The sequence below is a fragment of the Micromys minutus genome, assembly GCF_963924665.1.
Source record: "Micromys minutus genome assembly, chromosome: X".
Classification (NCBI taxonomy): Eukaryota; Metazoa; Chordata; class Mammalia; order Rodentia; family Muridae; genus Micromys; species Micromys minutus.
The window spans coordinates 56698008-56723428 of record NC_137970.1 but is presented as its reverse complement, the minus strand read 5'-3'; the positions used below and the strand labels follow the sequence as shown (position 1 = coordinate 56723428).

The 25421-nt window shown below is 34.9% G+C and overlaps 1 protein-coding gene across 1 annotated transcript in view; it reads right to left on the bottom strand.

Moving 5' to 3' along the window:
* LOC308414969 (uncharacterized protein) overlaps positions 1–25421 on the bottom strand; it is a gene marked incomplete at both ends in the record, with an annotated part of 347470 nt that overhangs the window by 281749 nt on the left and 40300 nt on the right. The window contains 2 exons of the mRNA XM_080910119.1: positions 8082–8120; positions 16954–17117. Coding sequence (XP_080766245.1) covers positions 8082–8120; positions 16954–17117 — 203 coding nt within the window. The remainder of the gene's footprint in view (positions 1–8081; positions 8121–16953; positions 17118–25421) is intronic.

Sequence of the window (25421 nt, the reverse complement as noted above, 5' to 3'; positions counted from 1 at the left end):
TTTGTTTGTTTGTTTTTTCCTGAAGGAAAATGCAAGAGGAGTGGATCTGGGAAAGAGTGGACTTCAGGGAATGGATTGGGAGGAGTGTAATGAAGGGAAACTGAGGATGAAACTTATGAGAGAGAAATAAAAATAAATAAAAATGTATGTAAAAAGGGGAAAAAAGTCTTGACAAAGCAATATGAGATAATAAACCAAAAAAACCTCTGAAAATGAAAATTGCTATTCTAGAAACTGCATTAAATCTATTTGAAGTATTAGCCAGAAAGGCCCCATGGGGAGCCCAACAATCTCATCTATTTCTGAGCCTACTGGTTGCTCTTTACAAACTGATGAAAAGAATGCACTATTGTAGAAGACCACAACTACACAATTCATTAAACTAGCATTCAAGAAACTCGAAGGTACAGTGCACACTACAAACAAAAAAAGAAAAAAAAAACATTAACCTGGTTATAAGCCCTTGATAAACAATGGTTAAATGCCTGCAATTGATAGTGAAAAAGAGGCAAAAATTTTGGGGGACTAACCAACCAGTATCTGATCTGATACCTCTATAAGACGGTAGCCATAACAGACACTTATTAGGTGGCCAAGAACCTGAGCCTAGACAGACCATGAATCTAGGAGAAAACTAAATAATTCTGTCTGTTTTGCTTAAGTATTATAGAAAGAAAATGATTATTAGCAACCAAAAAGAATTATAATCATACTAAAGCAACCAAATACCAGGAATTGATACATAATTGCCAATAATAGCTCTTCATGGTAATGGTTTTAATTTTATACTTTAAAAAGTGAAACTCCAATGAAGGAGCTAGAGAAAGAACTGAAGGAGCTGAAAATGTTTGCAACTCCAAGACAAAAACAACATTATCATCCAATAAACCTTCTACAGCTCCCAGGGACTAAAACACCAACCGATAAGCACACATGGAGAGACCCATGGCTCCAGTTAAAAATGTAGCAGAGGATAGCATTGTCTGGCATCAATGGGAGGAGAGGCCTTTGGTCCAGTGAAGGCTCATTTTCCCAGTGTAGGGGAATGCCAAGGCACTAAGGTGCGATTGGGTGATTAGGAAAGGGAGAACCTTCATGTATGCAAGGAGAGGGAGAGGGGAATGGAAGGGGGAAATGATTAACATTTGAAATGAATACATAAAATATGAATAAAAATGAAAAATATAAATAAAATAATCTCAGGATCTATAATAATAGTTCAGTCAGCACAAAAGTTATATTCCTTAATATTTTCCTTAATAATGGTAACATGTACAATATTTGCCAGTTGTCTATACACATGAATGCATGCACAAGCACACACAAATAAACACACAAATACACACAAACAAGCACAAACTTTATGCATGCTTTTTTCCAGGTGTGTAATTCTTATACCACAACCAATGCAACACTGATTTCTTAATCCACTCTTCATTTATTTCTTTAATAATTGTGTGTATGTATGTGTGTGTGTGTGTGTTGTGCAGTAGCATATGTACATGCATGAAATCACCTACATAGGGATGTGTGGATGTATTAATCAACTTGGAGCTCAAAATTTTGACTACAATGGCTGGCTGGCAAGTGAATTTCTGCGAACTATCCTCCTAGTCTTTCATTCATGTTTTAATATTCATAATATAATGAAAAAATAAATAAAATGTTTCTGTCACATAAAAATGCTTAACCTTTTACTTGTCACAAATTAACAAGACTGCTTTAATTTCTTTGCAAAAATGTGTGAAAATAGTCAAAACATGAAAAATATTATCTACATAATCATTTATAGATATGAACAACAATGTTTTCTTTCCTTTGACTAAAGAGTTGAAAAGTTAGAAAGCCATATTAGCACAATACTCAGGTACTCTCACATGCCCAGGATCACAGGTGAGGTGGGCACAATATCTGCCCCAACACCCAGAGTAAGAATCCCCACCAAGCCAGTGGCATGGGTTCCTTCTGGTCTGAACTTGTGCCCTGAGCAGACCTTCGGTGCTGGTTCTACACTCATTCTCACAACACTCAGAAGACCATCACCCAGGTTCTCTATCATGCCCAGGATAGCAGGATTACAGGTCCACTACAGGATCACAAGGTTGCAGAGGAAGCTCGACTCCCAGAAGATCAGATACACCAAGGAGCACTGAAACTCTGACACACTCAAGATCACAGTTGAGGCCACAATATCTTTCCCAATGCCCACAGTATAAGAAAACACCAAACTCTGCCCACCAGAGGCACAAGTTCCTTCCAGCTTGTACCTGTGCCAGAAGCAAGTTCTGGTGCCCCACCAACTCCTGCAACACCCAGAGAAATCTTGACTCCTAGAAATCTTGACTCTGACACAAGAGGACCTTGGTCACATCAGGATTTTGATAACTCAGAGGCAGCTTGACTCCCAGGAGCTCTCATACACCCATGATATCAGGATCACAGGATCCCAGAATCACAGGATCACAGAGACAGCTGGACTTTGAGGAGTTCTGACACAACCAGGATCACAAGAGGGACAGATTCCAGTCAGAGACGGCAAGGGCAGGTAGCACTAGAGATAACCAGATGGCAAGTGCAAAAACATAAGCAACAGAAACCAAGGAGAGTCAGCATCATCAGAACCCAGTTCTACTACAACAAATCCTGGATACCCCATCACACTTAAAAAGCAAGATTCAGATTTAAAATTACATCTCATGATGATGATAGAGGACTTTAGGAATGAGATAAATAACTCAAAAAAATACAGGGGAACACAGATAACCAGATAGATGCTCTTAAAGTGAAAACACAAAAATCCCTTAAGGAATTACAGGAAAACACAGACAAACAGGTGAAATAATTGAACAAAACCATCCAGGATCTAAAACTGGAAATAGAAACAATAAAGAAATCACAAAGGGAGACAACCCTGGTGATGGAAAAAAGCTAGGAAAGAGAGGAATTACAGGTGCTGGGGAGATTATGGAGAAAAAGAAACACTCCTCCTTTGATGGTGGGATTACAAGCTGGTACAAGCACTCTGGAAATCAGTCTGGAAGTTCCTCAGAAAATTGGACATAGTACTTACTACTTGAGGACCCAGCTATAACATTCCTGGGCATATACCTAAAAGATGCTCCAACATATAACAAGGACATATACCCCTACTATGTTCATAGCAGCCTTATTTATGGTAGTCAGAAGTTGAAAAGAACCAAGATGTCCTTCAACAGAGGAATGGATACAGAAAATCTGTTACATGTACACAATGGAGTACTAATAAGCTATTAAATACAATGACTTCATGAAACTCTTAGGCACATATATGGAACTAGAAAATATCATGACTGAGGTAATCCAATCACAAAAGAACACACAATGCTATGTACTCACTGATAAGTAGATATTAGCCCAAAAACCTGGAATACCCAAAATAAAATCCACAGACCACAAGAAGTTTAAGAAGAAGGAAGACCAAAGTGTGGATGCTTCAGTCCTTCTTAGAAGGGACAACAAAATACTTAAGGAAGGAAATACAGTTACAATGTGTGGAGCAGAGACTGAAGGAAGGGCCATCCAATGACTGCCCTACCTGGGTATCTGTCCCATATACTACTACCAAATCAAGACAATATTGTGGATACCAAGAAGTACATGCTGACAGGATCTTGATATAGCTGTCTCCTGAGAGGCTCTGCCAAAGCCTAAAAAATACAGAGGCAGATGCTCTCAGCCAACCATTGGCCTAAGAACAGGGACCCCAATGGAGGAGTTAGAGAAAGGGCTGAAGGAACTGAAGGGGTTTGCAACCACATAGGAAGAACAATATCAACCAACACCACCCCAGATCTCCCAGGGACTAAACCACCATCCAAAGAGTACACAAGGAGGAAACCTTGGCTCCTACCATAGATGTAGCAGAGGATGACCTCATTGGTCATCAACAGGAGGGGAGGCCCTTGGTACTGTGAAGGCTGGATGTCCCAGTGTAGGGGAATACCAGGGCAGGGAGTTAGGAGGAAGTGGGAGGGTGGGTGAGGAAGCACTCTCATAGAGGCAGGGGTGGGGAGATGGGATAGGGAAATTCTGGATGGGAAACCAGAAAAGGGGATAACATTTGAAATGTAAGTAAGAAAATTTCCAATAAAAAGTTTTAAAAAAGAAAACTGTATTAAAATTTAAAAGTAGATTTTCCCACAACTTTTATTCGTAGAGATACAAAGCATTACAGATATCCACAAAGATACTACAACTAATCTTTCCTTGCATCTATACAGCTAAAGGTATAATGTCATACAATTTGCTAAACATATGTGTTTTTTAACCTCTGTTTCATTGTTCATGTTTTATTTTTTACTTTGGAAGGCCTACCTCACAAATTCCTTTTTGAAGGGTCTTATTCACATAATATTCTACAAACTAGTTTTAACTTAATAACTGTTGTGGTAAATAATAACATCTTCTCTAGAAATTTTTAATTTGTTATTTGACTGTTTTTACTTGATTTTCTATCTCAAAAATATATAGATATAAATATAGAGATATACTGAGATATATAGTTATGTGTATGTTGTATACATATTTTGAGCACTCCAAGGAAACATTTTTTGATTAGCACAACAGATTCTCATGAATCTCCAAACAAATGTTTAAGCCTGAAATTATGAGTGTTTGACATGAACAGGTTTAATTTATGAATACTTTACAGTAATAAAGCTATAAAGAAATATCAACTGTAATTATTTGCTTTTATTTTATCCATTGTAAGCTTTACTGTGGCTTGCTTCACCTCATCTTCATTCATACAATCTGATGTTCTTAGGAAATAATAAAGGATTTGATTGCATGAAGTGAAGTAAAATGAATGCAGAAAAATAAATGGAGAGCTACCATTAAGGATAGGACCTAAACTCAGGAGGGACCTTAAATCATCAATTCGGTAGTCTGAGATTTATCTGCTAGAATTCTGAGAAAAAGACTGGTATGAGAAGTTTAAAACTAAGAAGAAAGTATGCTAGATCAGTGGATCTCAATAAGTGGGTCACACTTTTCACGGTGGTATCATATCAGATGTCCTGCAGATCAGATATTTACATTAAAATTCATAACAGTAGCACAGTAACAGTTATGAAGTAGCAATTAAAATAATTTTATGGTTGGGGTAATAACCCCAATGTAAGAAACTGTTTAAAAGGGTTTCATCACCTAAAACGTTTTGAAGCAGTACTATAGATTATGCAGGGTAAATACCTTTATGTAACACTAACAAAAATGACAATAATAGAGGAAGAAAAGGAGGTAAAAATGTGAAAGGAAGAAAAGATGGAAAGAAACAGCAAATATAGCAAACATTTATCTAGTACCATGAAAAAACAATCCTGACATTAATGATTTTATATCAGGTATTATTTATAAAATAGATTTTTAGCACTATCATCTACATTTGCAGATAAAGCCACATAAACTCTGGGACACAGTTGACCACAAGGTCATAGAACTGGTAATTGTCATCTGGAATTTAAATACCTGTACTTTGAGTCCAGAACATACATTCTGAAACTCTGTGTTGAATAATTTAGAGTTATAATTTATTTAGTGTTGCCACATAGTAAACTAATTTTCATCTGCCCAACAGCATACCTAAATTAAAGTTAAATAATGAACAAAATATTAAAATAATTTAAAAAACGGTAGTGCAACATATTGTGGCAAAATTTCACTTGATGATCCTAATATGACATTTATTTTTTCCACTAGAAACTACCATAGACATTTAAAGGTAAGCAGCAATAGCAGGTTAAAAGCAACAACAACAACAAAAAAAAAAAAAAAAAAAAAAAAAAAACAGAAAAGATGTGCATCTCCAAGAACATCTGATATTAAGACAATTTGACCAAACAGAAAACTCTTCATAAGATAGGCCATATAAAGATACTGGCTTTATTAACATTTTCCAATTGAACACTTACATATCTAAAGTATATGGATGACCTGGAAATAACTTTTAAATCCTTAAACTTTGAATTACTACATTTTATAAATATCCTGTACTAAGTTGATTGGCTTCAAATATTTTTACAATCCTCAAGACTCATATAATTGCTTTGGTTATTCATATTTAATGATTTTATTCTATTAAGTACAGTAATAGAAATGGATTAAGCAATAACCTTTTGATAGAATATATCCATGTTTATCAATACCTCTATTTTCACTTGATATGTGTGTGTGTGTTGTGTGTGTGTTGTGTGTGTGTTGTGTGTGTGTGTGTGTGTGTGTGTGTGTGTGTGTGTGTGTGTGTGTGTGTGGTGCACACATGTGTGTATATATTTAATACAAGGTCATTTGAATGATAAAAGTTATCCAGTAAACATATACTGCATACCAAAAGTAAAGCCAAATTTTCCATGGTGTAAAAGCTTCTGTATACTGGATCAAAAAGCAAAGTAGTATATGTTGTCCAGAATCACTGAAATAATTTTTCATGTTATAATACCTTAACATATTCCCTGCTGCTTACTCCATCCCCCCTCTCTCTTTCACATATGCACACACGAGCGCGCACACATGCATAAACAACAAGTGCAAGCCCAAGGATGCAAGCATGCACATGTGCACACATATTACACAGACAGGTAGAATGTTTGTTCAGTACAGAAAATGATCATTAAAATAATATTGAATGCTATAATACCAAAACTTTCCCCATTGCTCTGTCTCTCTCCCTCCTGTCTTTCTCTGTCTCTTTCTGTTTCTGTCTCAGTCTCTCCCCTCCCCTTCCCCCCTCTTCCTCCCTCCTTCCCTCCCTTCTAAGCTGAGCAAACACTTCTACTTGGAGCAACTTAACTAGTCTTTTTTTTTTTCTTACTGCTTTATTTAAAGAAAAAAGAGGGATACATATACATATTTTTAAAGGTATTTTGGCATAACATTATATGAATATTTTTGTCAGTACTTAATTCTTTTAGATACTAACCCCAGAAAGCTCTGAACACCTCAGAAACAACTCACAGACTATATGAAGTTCAAGAAAAACAAAGGCCAAAAAAAAAAAAAAAAAAAAAAAAGTGAAAGCCTCAGTTCTTCTTAGGGAAAAAAAAATAAATGTATAGCACCCTCTCAGAGTGTGGTACACCTGGACCTCAAATCATTAATAATCCAAGAGCTAAGAATATAGCCTTGTGGCAATTTTTGGAATTCAAAGATCATTATGCTTAATCTATACACAACAAGAAATCTGTTTCCATGTTACGTTCTGTCCTACATGTACTTCATGCTTATGGTAACTAGTGGGATTTCTATGCATGCTATCAATTAGCCATAGCAGGGCCATGAATATTACCATTGTAGAAATCCTTTCTGATAAAAAAAATGTTTGAAAAAACATATGCACAAATGTACAAATAAAATAAAAGGTCCACAACATTTGGGATTAAGACACACCCAAGAAAGACATTCCCTGAAACAAAAGTTGTACTTAGTAAATGCTTGTCACTTGGAAAGAACAGTCAGCATTTTGGCACCACTCAATTTAGCTAGAAGCCTTTGCTGAAGTTTTTGTGCATCAAATATCAAAAAAAAAAAAAAACCTCTCCCTCTCTTTTTCTCTCTCTCCCTTCCCCTCTCCATCCCCTTTATCTTTTATACATGCACATATGCATTATACAAACACACATATACACCCCAGAGAGGAGAGGATAGAGGGAGGGGCTGCTTATTCAGTACAGAAAAGAAGAGTGATATACTAAGCTGCCACAACATACAAAATCCTCAGACAAAAATAGACGACATGCTAAAACTTTTACAGAGGCAGGATTAACTAGTATTCATGCAACATAAACCACTTGGTCATCCAGATGTTTCCCTTATGGATATCTGACATACTGAAAAGATCCAATTTGACTCACATTTTTTCCACATTATAAGCAGCTGTTAATAGTAAAGATCCTGAAACATCTTATTAGCTATATTTTAACCAAGAATTTACAAAGCAAATTAAATCCATATTATAATTAATCCTTAATATTGTAAAAATATATTAATTCATACAAATTGATTTGAATAGATTGCTTTTACAGTCGTCACCCTTGCTTTCTTACCTGATCTTCTCTGTGCATAGCTTGCTCTTCAATTTTGCCCTAAAGGTATGGAAAGGGGGAAACAAGACAACTTATTAAGAATTCAAACATAAGAATAACAAAGAATTTTTAAAGAGATTAATGATAAAAATAGCATGAAATGTGGCAGTCTATTTCAGTTCTATTTCTATTATACATATATATATAGTACATATATATATATATATATATATATATATATATATATATATATATATATATAGTACATATAATCACCAAAACCTGATACTATATTCATATTCAATCATCATTTTTAAATATTAAAGTTTTATATTCAGAGAAAAATTTTAAACAAAAATTCTTAATTGACAAAATTTCCAGCCCCAGCTTTTGGCATCTCTTCTGTTTAAGAGATTACCCCTCCTGCTCCTGTAATGCTATGTGTATGTTTTTAGTTCCCACTCCCATACCCAGATACAAAATTCACCTGAGTCTGTAGACTTGAATCTTTGATAATCTTAACTCACAGAAATGAAAACCATTATGATTGAGTTTCTTGTCCAAATATAAGAAAAACTATTTGTAAGTAACAGGAAGCCTTGGGAGACTGACCATCTTATAGTTAGCAAGTAGTACTGAAAGGAGGGAATGGTAGGCATAGTCAAGCACATGTCTTGCTATTAATAGAATGACATTTCCAGCAGCTGTCCAAATAGTTCAAGTCCCCCATCACAACTGTAACTTTCCTCAGAGTCTATAAAATTAACCAGCCATCAATTCTGGAATTTAAATAGCTATAAATCAATTTGGAAATGTTTCTACTCTGTAGGCTGCATGAGTGATAAAATATCTAATAAGATAATATATTTTCTTTGCTTTCAATACTATCTTCTACTTGGAGCCAGATATTTATTCAAATACTTAGGTATTCAAAATTTAGTTTTGTCTATCACACGTCTTTGGTCTTTACATTAGAGGTTAATTTCTGTTAATAAAACTAGAAAAATAGATTTAGAATAAAGGCCAAAATAAAGGGTGATTCCAATGTTGTATAATAATTTCAATTTTTTCTCCTAGAATGTTAAAGATTATGATAGATTATGATAGAAAAATGAAGCTTCATCAGATAGATAAAATGGTACTAAGGCACAATAACAACATATGGAAATAAATATGACCAAGTATGTAATATTTATATATGAAAATATTATGCTGAAATTTATCATTCTGTGTAACTACATTTAAGGATAGAAGAAAGGAAAAGAATGAAATTAAGTTGCTTTGGGAGAGAAGGCTTAAGTACTTAGAAATATTAAACATTTTAATTAAAAATTAAATATTTCAATATAATGACAAAGAAAAAAGATTAAAAATCAAAAGGGGGAATGTTTTATGACATGAAATTAGTCATTACCATAGTATCAGAGAAGGCACAGTAATACTATGTATGCTAAGTAACTTTAACAAACTGATTTTCATTTGTAGTTTCTTCTTCCTACTATGCCTAATGATGTTCCACTCATTTTAATGTTTGCATCTCAAAATTATTTATTCATTAACATACTGGTATGGTATCCTCAATAAATAAATAACATTAGGTTTTATTTTCTATGAAATATTTTTGGAGCTACTGAAATCTAACTCCACTGTACTTAGAAATTAAAAAGATCAAATGGCATTTCAATGAAAACTCTGCATATGATAGAGAAGGTTTATAAGCTTGATATGGAAAATATTTTTAACTGGGTTATTAGAGAATTTTCAAAGCGAAGCTCATTGGAGGTAAATTAACTTGAATGAAGTTGAATTTTAAGATCAAGTCAGTTACTAATCTTTTCTTCCTTACACTTGCTGAGCAGTAAGCCATCTGCTTTGTCGTCATCTAAATCACACTGCATTCTTCTAACATAGTTAAAATTTTTAACCATTTGTCATAGCTACTTGGGAGTTAAGCAACAGAATATGTTTTAAAGAACGCTGTGCAGTAATCTCCACATTTTATAGTGTTGAGTGGGAAAGAATAGACTCAGTATCTCAAAATACTTCTCAGGTTTAACAGGAAATTTTTAGTGTGCTTTATCAAATAGATCTACCATGAAAGTAAATGAAGAAAGTTTTTCATTCTTTTACCTAATAACTCAAGATGAGTAACATACCAAAATGGATTTTTAAATGTCAATTGTTTTATTAAAAACCTTCCAAATTGACCAGACAGCATACAAAACTGGCTAACAGTAACATAATGGAAGCAACAAATTATTCTATTTGTATACTTTCCAGCATTTTTTTCAAGATAAAAATATACACAAACTAGTAACTTATACCTTATGACATTTTCTGTACTGTAAACATTACTAACATAATTTGTGGTTAGATTTGGAAGTGAATATAGAAATATACTAATATAAAATAATAGAAAATTCAACTATTTTCCATTGCAATGTGGGTGTTTTGAAATATGATTTTTATCATTTCTTATATTTTTCTGGCAATTAACATTTCTTATTGATTGTATGCCAAACATTATTTTTTAGAAACTTATGATCAATTATGGTTTTTACAAAGGTTACACAAACTTCCTAAATTCCAATGGTAATAATTATGATAATACAGGGAGATATTTTATCCTACTTTTCCATTACAGAAAAGGGAACTTCACTTCTCCTATAAGATAAGGCCTTGTCTTAGAGCCATATTCATACTTACAATTGTATTAACATATACTCCTTTGTGTAATTATCTTTGGAGGAATTAAAATCTAGTTACACAATATGGAGTTTCCCTTAACTAAATAGTATAAAACTGAAATTTAACCTCATTAATGCATATCTAAATCAATTTGCTGTCTTCACACTGTCAGATGCATGTATATACACCAACATAGACAGGTAGCATCACTAAGTTATTGTTTGTTTTGATAATGTTCTAGCCTAAGACTGTACCTGACAACAAACTTAAAGGGAAAATTCAGCAATAAAAGTGGCAAATTCAATAAAAACAGATTTCCTACTTTATGCTTCAATGGAAAATCCACTGAGTATTTCCTGATGGCTTGGGATTAAATAGTGAAGAAGCGACTATATATCTCTATGAGTCAAAAAATATCCTTTATCTACTTTTTAAATATTTTTATAACTTTTAATTATGTATAGGTGCACATATCTGTGTGGGTATGTACAAGTGAGTGTGGGTAGCCCTGGAGGGCAGAAATATCTTACCTCCCTGGAACTAGAGTTACAGGCAGTTGTGAGCTGACTGATCTGGGAACTAGGAATCAAATTTGGATAGAGGGCAAAAGCATTACTTTGCTTCTAACCATTTAGACATCTCTTAGCCCTTTTGTCACTTTCTCAAACAATTAAAGACAAATATGAGAGTGAAAAGTTTACATTTTCTACCTCTTCTAGCGTTAGCTTAAAATACGTCAATATGCTTGCTAAGTCAATTTTAAAGTTCAAACATTGGGCTAGAGAGATGGCACATTGGTTAAGAGAATCAACAAATGGAACCTCAAAAATTACAAAACTTCTATGAGCCAAAAGACATTGTCAAGAGGACAAAACAGCAACCAATATATTGGGAAAAGATCTTTACCAATTTTCTACCCAATAGAGGGCTAATATCCAATATATACAAAGAACTCAAAAAGTTAGACTCCAGAGAAACAAATAACCCTATTTAAAAATGGGGAACAGAGCCAAACAAAGAATTCTCAACTGAGAAACACCGATTGGATTAGAAGCACCAAAAGAAATGTTCAACATCCCTAGTCATCAGAGAAATACAAATCAAAACAACCCTTAGATAACACCTCACACCAGTCAGAATGGCTAAGACGAAAAATTCAGATGACAGCAGATGCTGGAGTGGATGTGCAGAAAGAGGAACATCCCTCCTTTCTGGGTGGGACTGCAAGCTGGTACAACCACTCTGGAAATCAGTCTGGTAGTTCCTTAGAAAATTGGACATAGTACTACCTGAGGACCCAGCTATACCACTCCTGGGCATATTACCAAAAGATACTCCAACATTTAACAAGGGCACATGCTCCACTATGTTCATAGCAGCCTTATGTCTTTCAACAGAGGAATGGATATAGAAAATGTGGTACATTTACTCAATGGAACACTACTCAGCTATTAAAAACAATGAGTTCATGAAAATTCTTATGCAAATGGGAGGAACTAGAAAATATCATCCTGAGTGAGATATCCCATTTACAGATGAACACACATGATATGCACTCACTCATAAGTAGATATTAGCCCAGACGCTCAAAATACCCAAAATACAATTCACAGACCACATGAAGTTCAAGAAGAAGGAAGACATAAGTGTGGATGCTTCAGTCCTTCATAGAAGGGGAAACAAAGTACTCAAGGAAGGAAATAGAGAGACAAAGTGTGAAGCATAAACTGAAGGAAAGGTCATACAGAGACTGCCCCACCTGGGTATCCATATCATTTGCCAAGAAGTGCATGCTGACATGGAGCCTGATATAGCTGTCTCCTGAAAGGCTCTGCCAGAGCCTGAAAAATACAGAGGTAGATGCTCTCAGCCAACCACTGGACTAAGTACAAGGTCCCCAATGGAGGAGTTATAAAAAGGATTGAAGGAGCTAAAGGGGTTTGGAACCCCATAGGAAGAACGACAATATCAACCAACCAGACACCCCAGAGCTCCCAGGGACTAAACCACCAACCAATGAGGGACTCGTGGCTCCAGCCACATATGTAGCAGAGGATGGCATTATTGGACATCTATGGGAGGAGAAGCCCTTGGTCCTGTGATGGCTCAATGCTCTAGTGTGGAAGAATGCCATGGCAGGGAGGCAGGAGGCAGTGGGTTGGTGGGTGGGGGAACACTCTTACAAAGGCAAGAGTGGGGGATGGGATAGGAGGATTCTGGAGGGGAAAACTGAAAGGGGGATAAAATTTGAAATTTAAGTTTTAAAAAATCCAATAAAAAAACAATTTATAAAAAGAGCACTGACTGCTATTCCAGAGGTCCCTAGTTCAAATCCCAACAATCACTTGGTGGCTCACAAACATCTGTAATGAGATCTGATGACATCTTCTGGTATGTCTGAAGACAGTGACAGTGCACTTATACATAATAAATAAATAAATCTTAAGAATTATTAAGGTTCAAACTTGATTATAGTGAAAGTCTATAAATTAAATTTCCTTCTTAATATTACTCAACAATATAGAAGTCATGGCTTTTTGGCCTTCTTTTCCCTGCCATAATAGTACACTTTAATGTAGAAAAACATATTACCTCAGAGTTCATTGGTCATAAATTTGTGATACAAAATTGTTGCCTGTTATCTTAATCCTTACCAAAAATGCCCATCTTTACACCTATATGTTTCAAATTAATTAGAAACTATCATCCTGAGTGAGGTAATCCAGTCACAGAAGAACACATGTAATATGTACTCAATGATAAGCAGATACTAGCCCCCAGAAAGCTCTGAATACCCAAGAAACAATTTACAGATCTTATGAGGCTGAAAAAGAAGGAAAGCCAAAATGGGGATGCCTCAGTCCTTCTTAGAATGGAGAACAAAACACTCAAGGGAGGAAATGCAAGGTCAAATAGAGGAGCAAGAATTGAAGAAAAGATCATCCAGAGGCTGCCTCACCAGGGATCCATCACACATGCAACCACCAAACCCAAGCACTATTACTGATACCAAGAAGTACTTAATGGCAGGAACCAGATAGAGATGCCTCCTCAGAGACTGTGCAAGAGTCATACAGATACAGCTGAGCATGCTTGCAGCTAACCATTGGACTAAACATGGGGACCCCAATCAAGGTGCTAAAGAAAGGATTGAAGGAGCTGAAAGGGGTTGCAACCCCATGGGAAGAACAACAATATCAACCAACAATCCCTCCACAACTCCAATGGACTAAAAAAAAAAAAAAAAAAAAAAAAAAAAAAAAAAAATAATTGCGCACACGTGGAGAGACCCATGTCTCCAGTTGCATATATAGCAGGAGATAGCTACAACTCAGGACCACCTGCCCACCAGAACCACCACTGTAGGATGTAACTACCCTACAGAGACTGGTCCTCCCATACCACTGTCAACAGACCAATTTGATAGAGGTATTTTCTCAACTGTCCCTCTTACAAAATAATTTAGCAGTGTTTAGTTGACAAAAACAAACAATACAACAAAAACAAAATAACTATCACTTGCTTCCTGCAATTTCAGAGAATATAACTTCGGTTCCAAGAACCCAATTCAGGCATCTCACAACCTCCTGTAATTCCAGCTCAGAAGGCCTGTAACTTCTCATCCCCATGGGTTCTTACATACATATAGTATACACTCACACACAGAGAGGTACATACAAATCATTTAAAATAATATTTAAAAATGAATTCCTGAGAACTCAGTTGGAAAAAACACCTAAACCATGATCTTTCTTTTTCTTTTTCCAGCATATAGCCTCCTTGAGCACTGTTTTTGACAGATTACTACTGTTTTATCCTGAGAACTCCGGATGTCCAGTTAAAATGTGATGTTACTTGGCTCATTTTTAGAATCTAAGTCAGAAAGAGTCTTACTATAAGTCTTAACATAGGAAACAATATAATGATTAGTCTTCATTACAAGTTTTTCATAGAAAAATTAATTGCTGTTATTAGAACTTTAAATTACAAAGACCTCTATGACTGACCAAACCATTTCATGCAGGCAGCCCGCCAGTGTTCACATGATTTGGCTGATGATGTCTCATTTGAATATATAACTCAATGAGATACAACATGTAATTAACATATACATACTATTATGTTCATAATTTTCCATATAGAATATGAAATTATAAAAATATGAGTTTATATTTAAGTAGGATAATTATTCACAAGTGATTGCATATTCAGATATATTTAGAATTAAATCTATTAGAGTCAAATTATTTTTAAACCTGTTCAATAGGAAAATTAGGCAACCAAGCATAGTCATGTGATCATTTAAACTACTCAAGTAAAAAAGGTCCTTAATAAATACTTGCTGATAGACAATATATTTTACCATGAAAGAAGTTCTCTATTAATAAGAGTCCACAGTTTTTGTATTTTTAAATTAGTACTGTGTGCTCTTAAACACTATTTTTATTCAAGGGAAGGGGAGTGGGTGGATAACATTTGAAATGTAAATACAGAGACTATCACATAACTGATAAAAAAAAGTTGTCATTATAAAATGGTAATTCTAATTCTAGGTGAGGAGACAGCTATCTAGACAATCATGTGCAGTTTTGTAATTTAAAATGAGATGTCCCACATGAGCATATGACAATGCTCCCAGGAGATGTGGGTTATTAAATGAAAATCTCAATGCCAAGCACAGCTTACCTCCCTTTAAGTTACAGGTCAGTGAAGCCTCAGAAGATATATTGTTACTATCCTTGTTGTCATCATAATTAGCTGTTAATACTCTATTGGTGAAAACATACTATGCTTTGGTTGCAGAACAGAGATATTAATGTGAAACTGAACAGAAATTTATCTCTTTGATGGCTACCTTTCATAATACTGAGAAATTTTATTGAGAGCTTTTAGGGTAGAAAAACAACTCTGGTCTTATCTAAAACTAAACATTGTATGCTGCAACAAGAACCTTCCAAGTAAGACATCCCCACTGGTGCAATAGTGGTAAACATTTTCATAAAATTAGCCAGCTGCTCTTTATTTAATTTGATACCTTGTCCCCAGGGAGGAATCCATATTTGGTATTATGAAAAATGATCAAAAAGTATGAAAAGACAAACCATAATTTCTAGGGGAAACGCTATTGATGCTGTTTTACTAAAAGGTCATAATGTCAAATACCTTTCTAAATATTTATGTTCATATCCAAAGATTTATACTACTCTCATCCTTCATTAGAGAAGTTTTTATTGTACAGGGTAGTAGTTAACACAAAGATTCCTAACTGTTCAAAATATTGAGAATAAGTGACTATGAAATGCTCAGCCTATGGGCTGCCTTGTCTGGCCTCATTGGGAGATGTACCTAGCCTTACAGAGACTTGATGTGATAGAATGTTGGGATACCCAGAAAGGACTCCACCTTCTTACACAAGAAGCAGATGGGGATGGGGTGAGAAATTTGTGAGGGGGACTGGGGGAAGCAAATGCACAGCCAAGATGAAACATTTGAATTAACTTGCCATTAGGCTCTGGGAACATGACAAAAGAGGGGTAGAGAGAATACAAGAACCAGGAGATATAAATATATGATGTGAAAAACTGGCCTCTAGATATGACATGGCTGATACATGTATAAATTCACAGCAGCTAATGGTTACCTGCACAAGATATCCAAAATATTAAGAGCTGAGCATAGATGGGTAATGGGTTCCTTATGCAACATTCCTAATGGAGGAGCTTGACACTTGATGGATGATAAGGAATGGAGAGTCACTTTTCTTTTGGAGCATATAGCCATTAGTTGGTTGTTCAGTGGATAACAAAACACACATGTATACATGGTCAGAAATAACTAAAATTTGTTGAGTATATAAATAAAACATATGAAGTTGAAAGAGATAAAAGATATTTTGGTGGAACAGTAGAAGGAAGTAGAGGGAAGAAGCAACAGATTGATATAATCACGATGCATTACTTACATATGCACGATTTTCAAAAAATAAAAAAGCAACAATTACTTCAAACAAGACTATAAGTCAAATACAGGAAGAAAACTGTCACTACTTAAACACAATAGTCAGAGAACGTAGCAATCAAAACTTAAAACTAAAATGTTACAAAATGGAGATTTATTTTTAGAACACATAGAAAACATATTCCTTCCAATTCATCTTTTGTTAAGTATTAAGACTAGTAAAACAAACAGAAATCCCATAGCTCACCTTTTTACGAATACGAGCAACTGCTTGTAGGAGTATATCCTGATGATCAGTGCTAATTATCCCGAGTTCATTAAGTTCCTTCCTGGTGATGTTTAATAACCTTTCTCCGTTGATTTCTGCCTTTTCAAAAATTTCTCCATATGAAAGAAAACTATAATCCAACTCTGTGGAAGAAAGGAGATAGGGATATTGAAAAATCATATCCTGTAAAGTAACTATACAAATCTAACATAAATTGATTACATTTTTTTCATTGTGAGTGAATCACTTATAATTTGTATTCCAAGAAGCTAACTATGGCAATTTTGGTCTGACAGGTTAAGGAGGGTCAGATTTTTGTAGATGCTAACAGAAATACTCAAATATAAAACCTAATTTTAAAAATAATTGTCAAACATCTCATTATAAACAGATTATAAATGTAGTTAGATTTATAATCTATAAGGCTTAATTGAATTGAGATGTGTTTCTAATTGGAAGCCACTAATACATAAACTAATATAAAACTATAATTTTCTAGTTTATCTAAGTTATTTACCTTTCAGAGTTATATACTTTGTATATACCATATGATAACACAAATATCACATGCTAAATATAATTGTATTTGTTCAAAAATAATAAAAAATTGAGATCTTGAATTTAAAAACAATTAACGAAAATAAATTATTTAGAAAGATATATACTAGAAAAAACTGCTTAAAAACAATACTGAAGAAATTCTTCAATTTCTTATACACAATTAGTGGTGTTTCTGTCATGTTGTAAATCTAAAATGTAAACTGAAGAAATTATAATGATACATAAATAAAGATTATTAAGATGTCAGAACATGTAAATTTGCTGAACTGAGTGGGTGAAAAAAACAAGATGTCTAAGGAAATTATAGAATTATGCATATTTAACCATATAAAAGAATAAATTATAATGTAAATTTTCACTGAACATTAATGCTGAGCTTTTCTTTAAACTACTATGGCTAGAATTCTGAAAACTAACAATGCACCATGATTTATACAGGCTCTATTAATTTGCTTCTTATAAAAAATTAGGACAGACTAATATTGACATTCATATTTTAAGTGATTAACTATTTGGATAATGTAAATTAGATTTTATAAAAAATATTTATACTGCTTTGCAAAACCTAAGTAATATCCAACTATGTCATTTATTGTACTAATATATTAATTAAAATTATGTTTGCATTCTTAACTTCTGAAGGGATCCACCTTAATACTCAATATTACTTTAATTTTATTTCAATATATTTTAAATATATATCTTATTTTGAAGTTTTATAATCATATTATTGCATATCCAGTTCATAATCTTGATTAGACAAAAATTAGTAATGGTTGTATATACAATTCAACTCCAAATAGTGGAGCTACCTATCAAAAGTCAACATCCCTAAGGGTGGACATTCAGACCTCCATTTTCCCAAATTTGTACTTAACGTTATAAAAAAACTTCTTCGTTGTATGTTAGAAAATAATCAGTAGTATTATTTACTTAGGTGTGATGTAACAACTTAAAATTGAATATCACTGATCTCAGCTTATTTATGTTTATATCCTTTAATTAAGGAATGATAGCTAGCCATTAGATATGGAGGACTATATAGTATATAAATTTCTAAAACAAATCTGAAATATCAGGAACAAGCTACAAAAGTGTTGAAAGCAAAACTATCAGTGTAATCTTTTACATAAATTATAACTGATTTCTAAATACTTATTTCATTATGTTAACTAAATATAAAAAGTAAAATGTTATTTTGATATTAACAACTGAGTAGAAAAACATGAAAGTATAATATGTATGTCCAATATTATATGAATGAACTTTTTTAGTACTTTGGTGTTCATATAAAATTGTATTCAGTATTTCTGGGTCTTCAGTTCTACTCCACTGATCAACCTATCTGTCTCTGTCTCATTATCATGCATCTTTTATCACTATTGCTCTGTAGAACAGTTTGAGATCTATGATGGTGGTTCTCCCAGCCTTTCTTTTATTGTTAAAAATTGTTTACATGTTCTAGGAGGAAAATCAACTAAACATGGGCAAAGGAGATCCTAAGAAGCCGAGAAGCAAAATGTCCTCATATGCATTATTTCTGCAAACCTGCCCGGAGGAGCAAAGGAAGAAGCACCCGGATGCTTCTGTTAACTTCTCAGAGTTCTCCAAGAAGTGCTCAGAGAGGTGGAAGACCATGTCTGCCAAAGAAACGGGGTAATTTGAAGACATTGCGAAGGCTTGTTATGAAAGAGAAAAAAAAAAGAAAAGGAACCCAAAGCACCCACGTGGCCTCCTTTGGCCTTCTTCTTGTTCTGTTCAGAGTACCACAGAAAAATCAAAGGCAAGCATCCTGGCTTATCCATTGGTGATGTCGCAAAGAAACTAGGCGAGATGTCAACACTGAAGGGGCACTTATTCAGACAAGAAGCCCTGTGAGAAGAAAGCTTCCAAGCTGAAGAAGTAAAAGAAGGATATTGCTGCCTACAGAGCTAAAAGAAAACCTTATGCAGCGAAAAAGGTGGTGGTCAAGGCTGAAAAGAGCAAAAAAAGAAGGAAGAGAAAGATGATGGGGAGGATGAAGAGGGTGAGGAAGAGGAGGAAGAAGAGGAAGACAAAGATAAAGATGATGATAAAATAAGTTGGTTCTAGCGCAGTTTTTATTTCTATAAAGCATTTAAGCCCCGTGTACAAAGAAAAAAATTGAAATGTAAGGCAGTGTAAGATGTGTTTTTATACTGTATAGTGTCTTTTTTGTATAGTTAAAACACTATCAAATGTGTCTTTAGTAGCCCTGTCCTGCTGGTATTTTCCACAGCCACTAACCTTGCCTGGTACAGTCTGAGAGTTGTAAATTGTCATGGAAATTTAAAGCAGGTTCTTTTTGGTGCACACCATGAATTAGTTATATATGGGGACAGTAGGTTTTTTTTTTTTTTTTTTTGACTTTTGTTTTGTTTTTTTTTTCTTTTGATTTTATTTTGTTTTGTTTCTTTTTTTTCACATTCAGTTGTCTCTGATGCAGCTTATACGGAGAATATTGTCATTCTGCTAAGTGAATACCACCCTGTAATTGCAAAGAAAAGAAAAAAAAAACAGAGAGAGAGAGAGAGAGAGAGAGAGAGAGAATTGCAGCTGTTCTGTTGATATTCTGAATGCTTCTAAGTAAATACACTTTTTGATTAAAAAAGTAAAGAACTGTTTTCACTAGTCTGGTTTGTTTGACTTTCCAGATGAATTTGAGAATTGCTTTTTCCATGTCTTTGATGAATTGTGTTGGAATTTGTATGGAAATTGCACTGAATCTGTAAATTGCTTTCAGCAACATGGCGATTTTTACTATGTGAATTCTGCCAATCTATGAGCATGAGAGATCTCCCCATTTTTTGAGATCTTTGATTGTTTTAGTGACTTGAAGTTATTGTTATACAGATCCTTCACTTGTTAGTTTAGAGTTACCCCAAGATACTTTATATTTTTGTGGCAATTTTGAAGGGGCACTTATTCAGACTTCATAATTGACAAAGAAGCCAAAAATATACAATGGAAAAAAGAAAGCACCTTCAACAAATGGCACTGGTCTAACTAATTGACTGCCTGTATGTAGAAAAATAAAAATTGACCTAGTGGATCAAAGACTTCAAAATAAAACCAGATACATTGAATTTGTTAGAAGAAAGTGGGAAAGAGCCTTGAACTCACTGGCACAGGGGGAAATTTCCTAAACAGAACTTCAATGGCTAACACTCTAAGATCAAGACTTGATAAATGTGACCTCATGAAACTGGAATGTTTCTATAAGACAAAGAACATAGTCAATAAGACAAATTGACAATGTATAGACTAGGGAAAAAAATCTCAACTAACCCACATCAGATAGAAGGCTGATATCCAAAATATATAAAGAACTAAGAAACCTACCATAAAAAGACCAATCAAAAAATGGGGTATAGAACTAAAAAGAGAAGATGCAAAAAACAAAAATCTCCTAACTCAAAATGTTCAGGAGATCCAGGACACAATGAGAAGACCAAACCTAAGGATAATAGGATAAAAGGAATAGAAGAGGGAGAAGAATATCAACTAAGAGGCACAGTAAATATCTTCAACAAAATCGTAGAAGAAAACTTCCCTACCCTCAAGAATGAGATGACCACGAGCATAAAAGAAGCCTTCAGAACTCCAAATAGGTTGGACCAGAAAAGAAATACCTCCCGACACATAATAGTAAAAACATCAAGTGCCCAAAGTAAAGAAAGAATACTAAAAGCAGTAAGGGAAAAAGGTCAGGTAACATATAAAGGCAGGCCAATCAGACTCACACCCGATTTCTCAACAGAAACTATGAAAGCTAGAAGAGCCTGGACAGACATCATGCACTCCTTAAGAGAGCACAAGTGCCAGCCCAAGCTGCTATACCCAGCAAAACTATCAATCACCATAGATGGAGGGAAGAAGATATTTCAAGACAAATCTAAATTTACACAATATCTGACCACAAACCCAGCACTACAACGAATTATAGGTGGAAAACCCAATACAATGAGGGGAACTACATTCTAGTAAAAACAAGAAAACTCCTAAGCAAGAAAACCAAAAGAAGAAAAACACACAGACACAACTCAACCTACAAAAGCAATAATAGCAGGAAACAGAAACCACTATTCCTTGAATATCTATTAACATAAATGGACTCAACTCCACAATAAAGAGACAGAGGCTATCAGACGGGATACATAAACAAAATCCAGCATTTTGCTGCATACAGGAAACTCATTTCAGAGACAAAGACAGACACTATCTCAGAGTAAAAGGGTGGGAAAAAAAAAAAAACTTCCAAGCAAACTGCCCCAAGAAGCAAGCAGGAGTGGCTATTCTAATATCAAATAAAGTAAATTTACAACCAAAAGTTATGAAAAAAAATAAATGACAATTTTTACTCGATACAGGAGAAATGTCAGGAGGAACTCTCAATCCTTAGCATATATGCTCCAAATACAAACGGAACCACAGTCATAAAAGCAACCCTAATAAAGCTCAAAAAAATACATTTCACCCCACACAATAATAGTGCGAGACTTTAATACCCCACTCTCACCAATGGACAGATCATGGAAACAGAAAGTGAATAAGGACAATATAAAACTAGCAGAGACTATGAACCAACTGGAATTAATAGATATCTACAGAACATATTATCCTACAGAAAAGAATACACCTTCTTCTCACCAACCCACGGCACCCTCCCGAAAATTGAAAACATAATTGGACACAGAACGAGCCTCAATCGATATAAGAAGATTGAAATACTCCCATGCATCCTCTCAGATCACCATGGTCTAAGGCTGGTCTTTAACAACAACGAAGACAACAAAAAGCCCACATACACATGGAAACTAAACAATGCTCTGTTAAATGATAGCAGGGTCAAAGAAGAAATAAAGAAAGAAATTAAGGATTTTCTAGAATTCAATGAAAACAAAAACACAACATACTCAAACCTATGGAATGCAATGAAAGCAGAACTGAGAGGAAAACTCATGGCCCCGAACCCTTCCAAAAAGAAACTGGAGAGAGCATACATCAGCAAGTTGACAGCACATCTAAAAGCTCTAGAACAAAAGGAAGCAGATACACCCAAGAGGAGTAGACTGCAAGCATTAATCAAAATTAGGGCAGAAATAGACCAAATAAAAACAAAAAGAACCATGGAAAAAAATCAACAATACCAAGAGCTCGTTCTTTGAGAAAATCAACAAGATTGATAAACCCCTAGCAAGACTAACTAGAGGGCAAAGAGAGAGTATACTAATTAACAAAATCAGAAAGGATAGTGGAGACATAATAACTGAAACTGAGGAAATTCAAGAAATCATCAGATCCTACTACAAAACCCTATACTCAACAAACTTGGAAAATCTGGAGGAAATGGATGAATTCCTAGACAGATACAAGATCATAAAGTTAAACCAGGACAAGCTAAACCATCTAAATAATCCCATAACACCTAAAGAAATAGAAGACATCATCAAAAGCCTCCCAACCAAAAAAAGCCCAGGTCCAGACAGGTTCAGTGCAGAATTTTATCAGACATTTATTGCAGACATAACACCAATACTCTCCAAATTATTCCAAAAGATAGAATCAGATAGAATACTACCTATCTCATTTTTTGAAGCTACAATAATTCTCGTTCCTAAACCACACAAAGACCCTACAAAGAAAGAGAACTTCAGACCAATCTCACTTATGAACATTGATGCAAAAATACTCAACAAAATCCTTGCAAACCGAATCCAAGAACACATCAAAACGATCATTAACCATGACCAAGTAGGCCTCATCCCTGGGATGCAGGGATGGTTTAATATAAAGAAATCCATCAATGTAATCCACCATATAAACAACTCAAAGAACAAAATCACATGGTCATCTCACTAGATGCTGAGAAAGCAATTGACAAAATTTAATACCCCTTCAAGTTAAAAGTCTTGGAAAGAACAGGAATCCAAGGTCCAAACCTTGGTGAAAGCAATATACAACAAACCAACAGCCAACACCAAACTTAATGGTGGGAAACTTGAAGCAATCCCACTAAAATCAGGGACTCCTCAAGGCTGCCCACTCTCCCCCTACCTATTCAACATAGTACTTGAAGTCCTGCCTGGAGCAATTAGAGAGCAAAAGGAGATCAAGGGGATACAAATTAGAAAGGAAGAAGTAAAAACATCACTCTTTGCAGACGACATGATAGTGTACTTGAGTGCCCCACGAATTGCACCAGAGAACTCCTACAGCTGATAAACAAGTTCAGCAAAGTGGCTGGATACAAAATTAACTCAAACAAATCAGTAGCCTTCCTATATTGAAAGTACAAACATGTGGAGAAAGAAATTAGGGAAAACGTACCCTTCACAATAGTCACAAAAATATGAAATACCTTGGTGTGACTCTAACTAAGCAAATGAAGGACCTGTATGACAAGAACTTCAAACCTCTAAAGAAGGAAATCGAGGAAGATCTCAGGAAATGGAAAAATCTCCTATGCTCATGGATTGGAAGGATCAACATTTTAAAAATGCCCATCCTACCAAAAGCAATCTTCAGATTCAATGCAATCCCCATCAAAATTCCAACCCAGTTCTTCACTGAGTTGGAAAGATCAATCTGAAATTTCATCTGGAATAACAAAAGACCTAGAATAGCGAAATCCATCCGCAACAACAAGAAAACATCTGCAGAATCACTATTCCTGACCTCAAGCTATATTACATGGCAACTGTGCTGAAAACTGAATGGTACTGGTACAGAAATAGGCATGTGGATCAATGGAATAGAATAGAAGATCCAGAAATGAGCCCTCACATATATGGTCACCTGATTTTTGACAAAACAGCCATAAACATTCAATGGAAATAGGACAGCCTATTCAACAAATGGTGCTGGTCCAACTGGCACTCAGCATGCAAAAGAATGAAAACAGACCCTTTCTTATCTCCTTGTACAAAGCTCAAGTGTAAGTGGATCAAAGATCTCCACATTAAACCAGATACATTGAAACTATTAGATGATAAAGTAGGGAAAACCTTAGAACACATAGGCACAGGAGAAAATTTTCTGAACAAAACACCAATGGCTCAAGCCCCAAGGTCAAAGATTAACAAATGGGACTCAATGAGATTACAAAGTTTCTGTAAGGCTAAGGACATTGTCATGAAAACATAACGGCAGCCATCAGAATGGGAAAAGATCTTTACCAACTCCACATCAGATTGAGGCCTAATATCCAAGGTGTACAAAGAACTCAAAAAGTTACACACCAGATTATCAAACAACCCTATATAATTGGGGTATAGTGCTAAAAAAAAAATGTTCTCAATTGAGGAATATCGAATGGCTGCGAAACATCTAAGGAAGTGCTCCACATCCTTAACCATCAGCGAAATGCAAATCAAAACAACCCTGAGATTCCACCTTACACCTGTCAGATTGGCCAAGATCTAAAACTCAGATGAGAATAGATACTGGTGAGGATGTGGAGAAAGAGGAACACTTCTCCACTGTTGGTGGGGTTGTAAACTGATACAACCACTCTGGAAATCAGTCTGGCGGTTCCTCAGAAAATTGGACATAGTACTTACTACCTGTAGATCCAGCTATTCCACTTCTGGGCATATACCCCAGAGACACTCCAATATACAACAAAGATACATGCACCACAATGTTCATAGCACCTCTATTTATAATACCCAGAAGCTGGAAAGAACACAGATGTCCTTCAGTAGATGAATGGATACAAAAATTGTGGTACATTTACACAATGGAATACTACTCTGCCATCAGAAACAATGACTTAACCAAATTCTTAAGAAAATAGTTCCATCTAGAGAATATAATCCTGAGTGAGATAACCCAGTCACAAAAGAACAGACAGGATATGCAGTCAC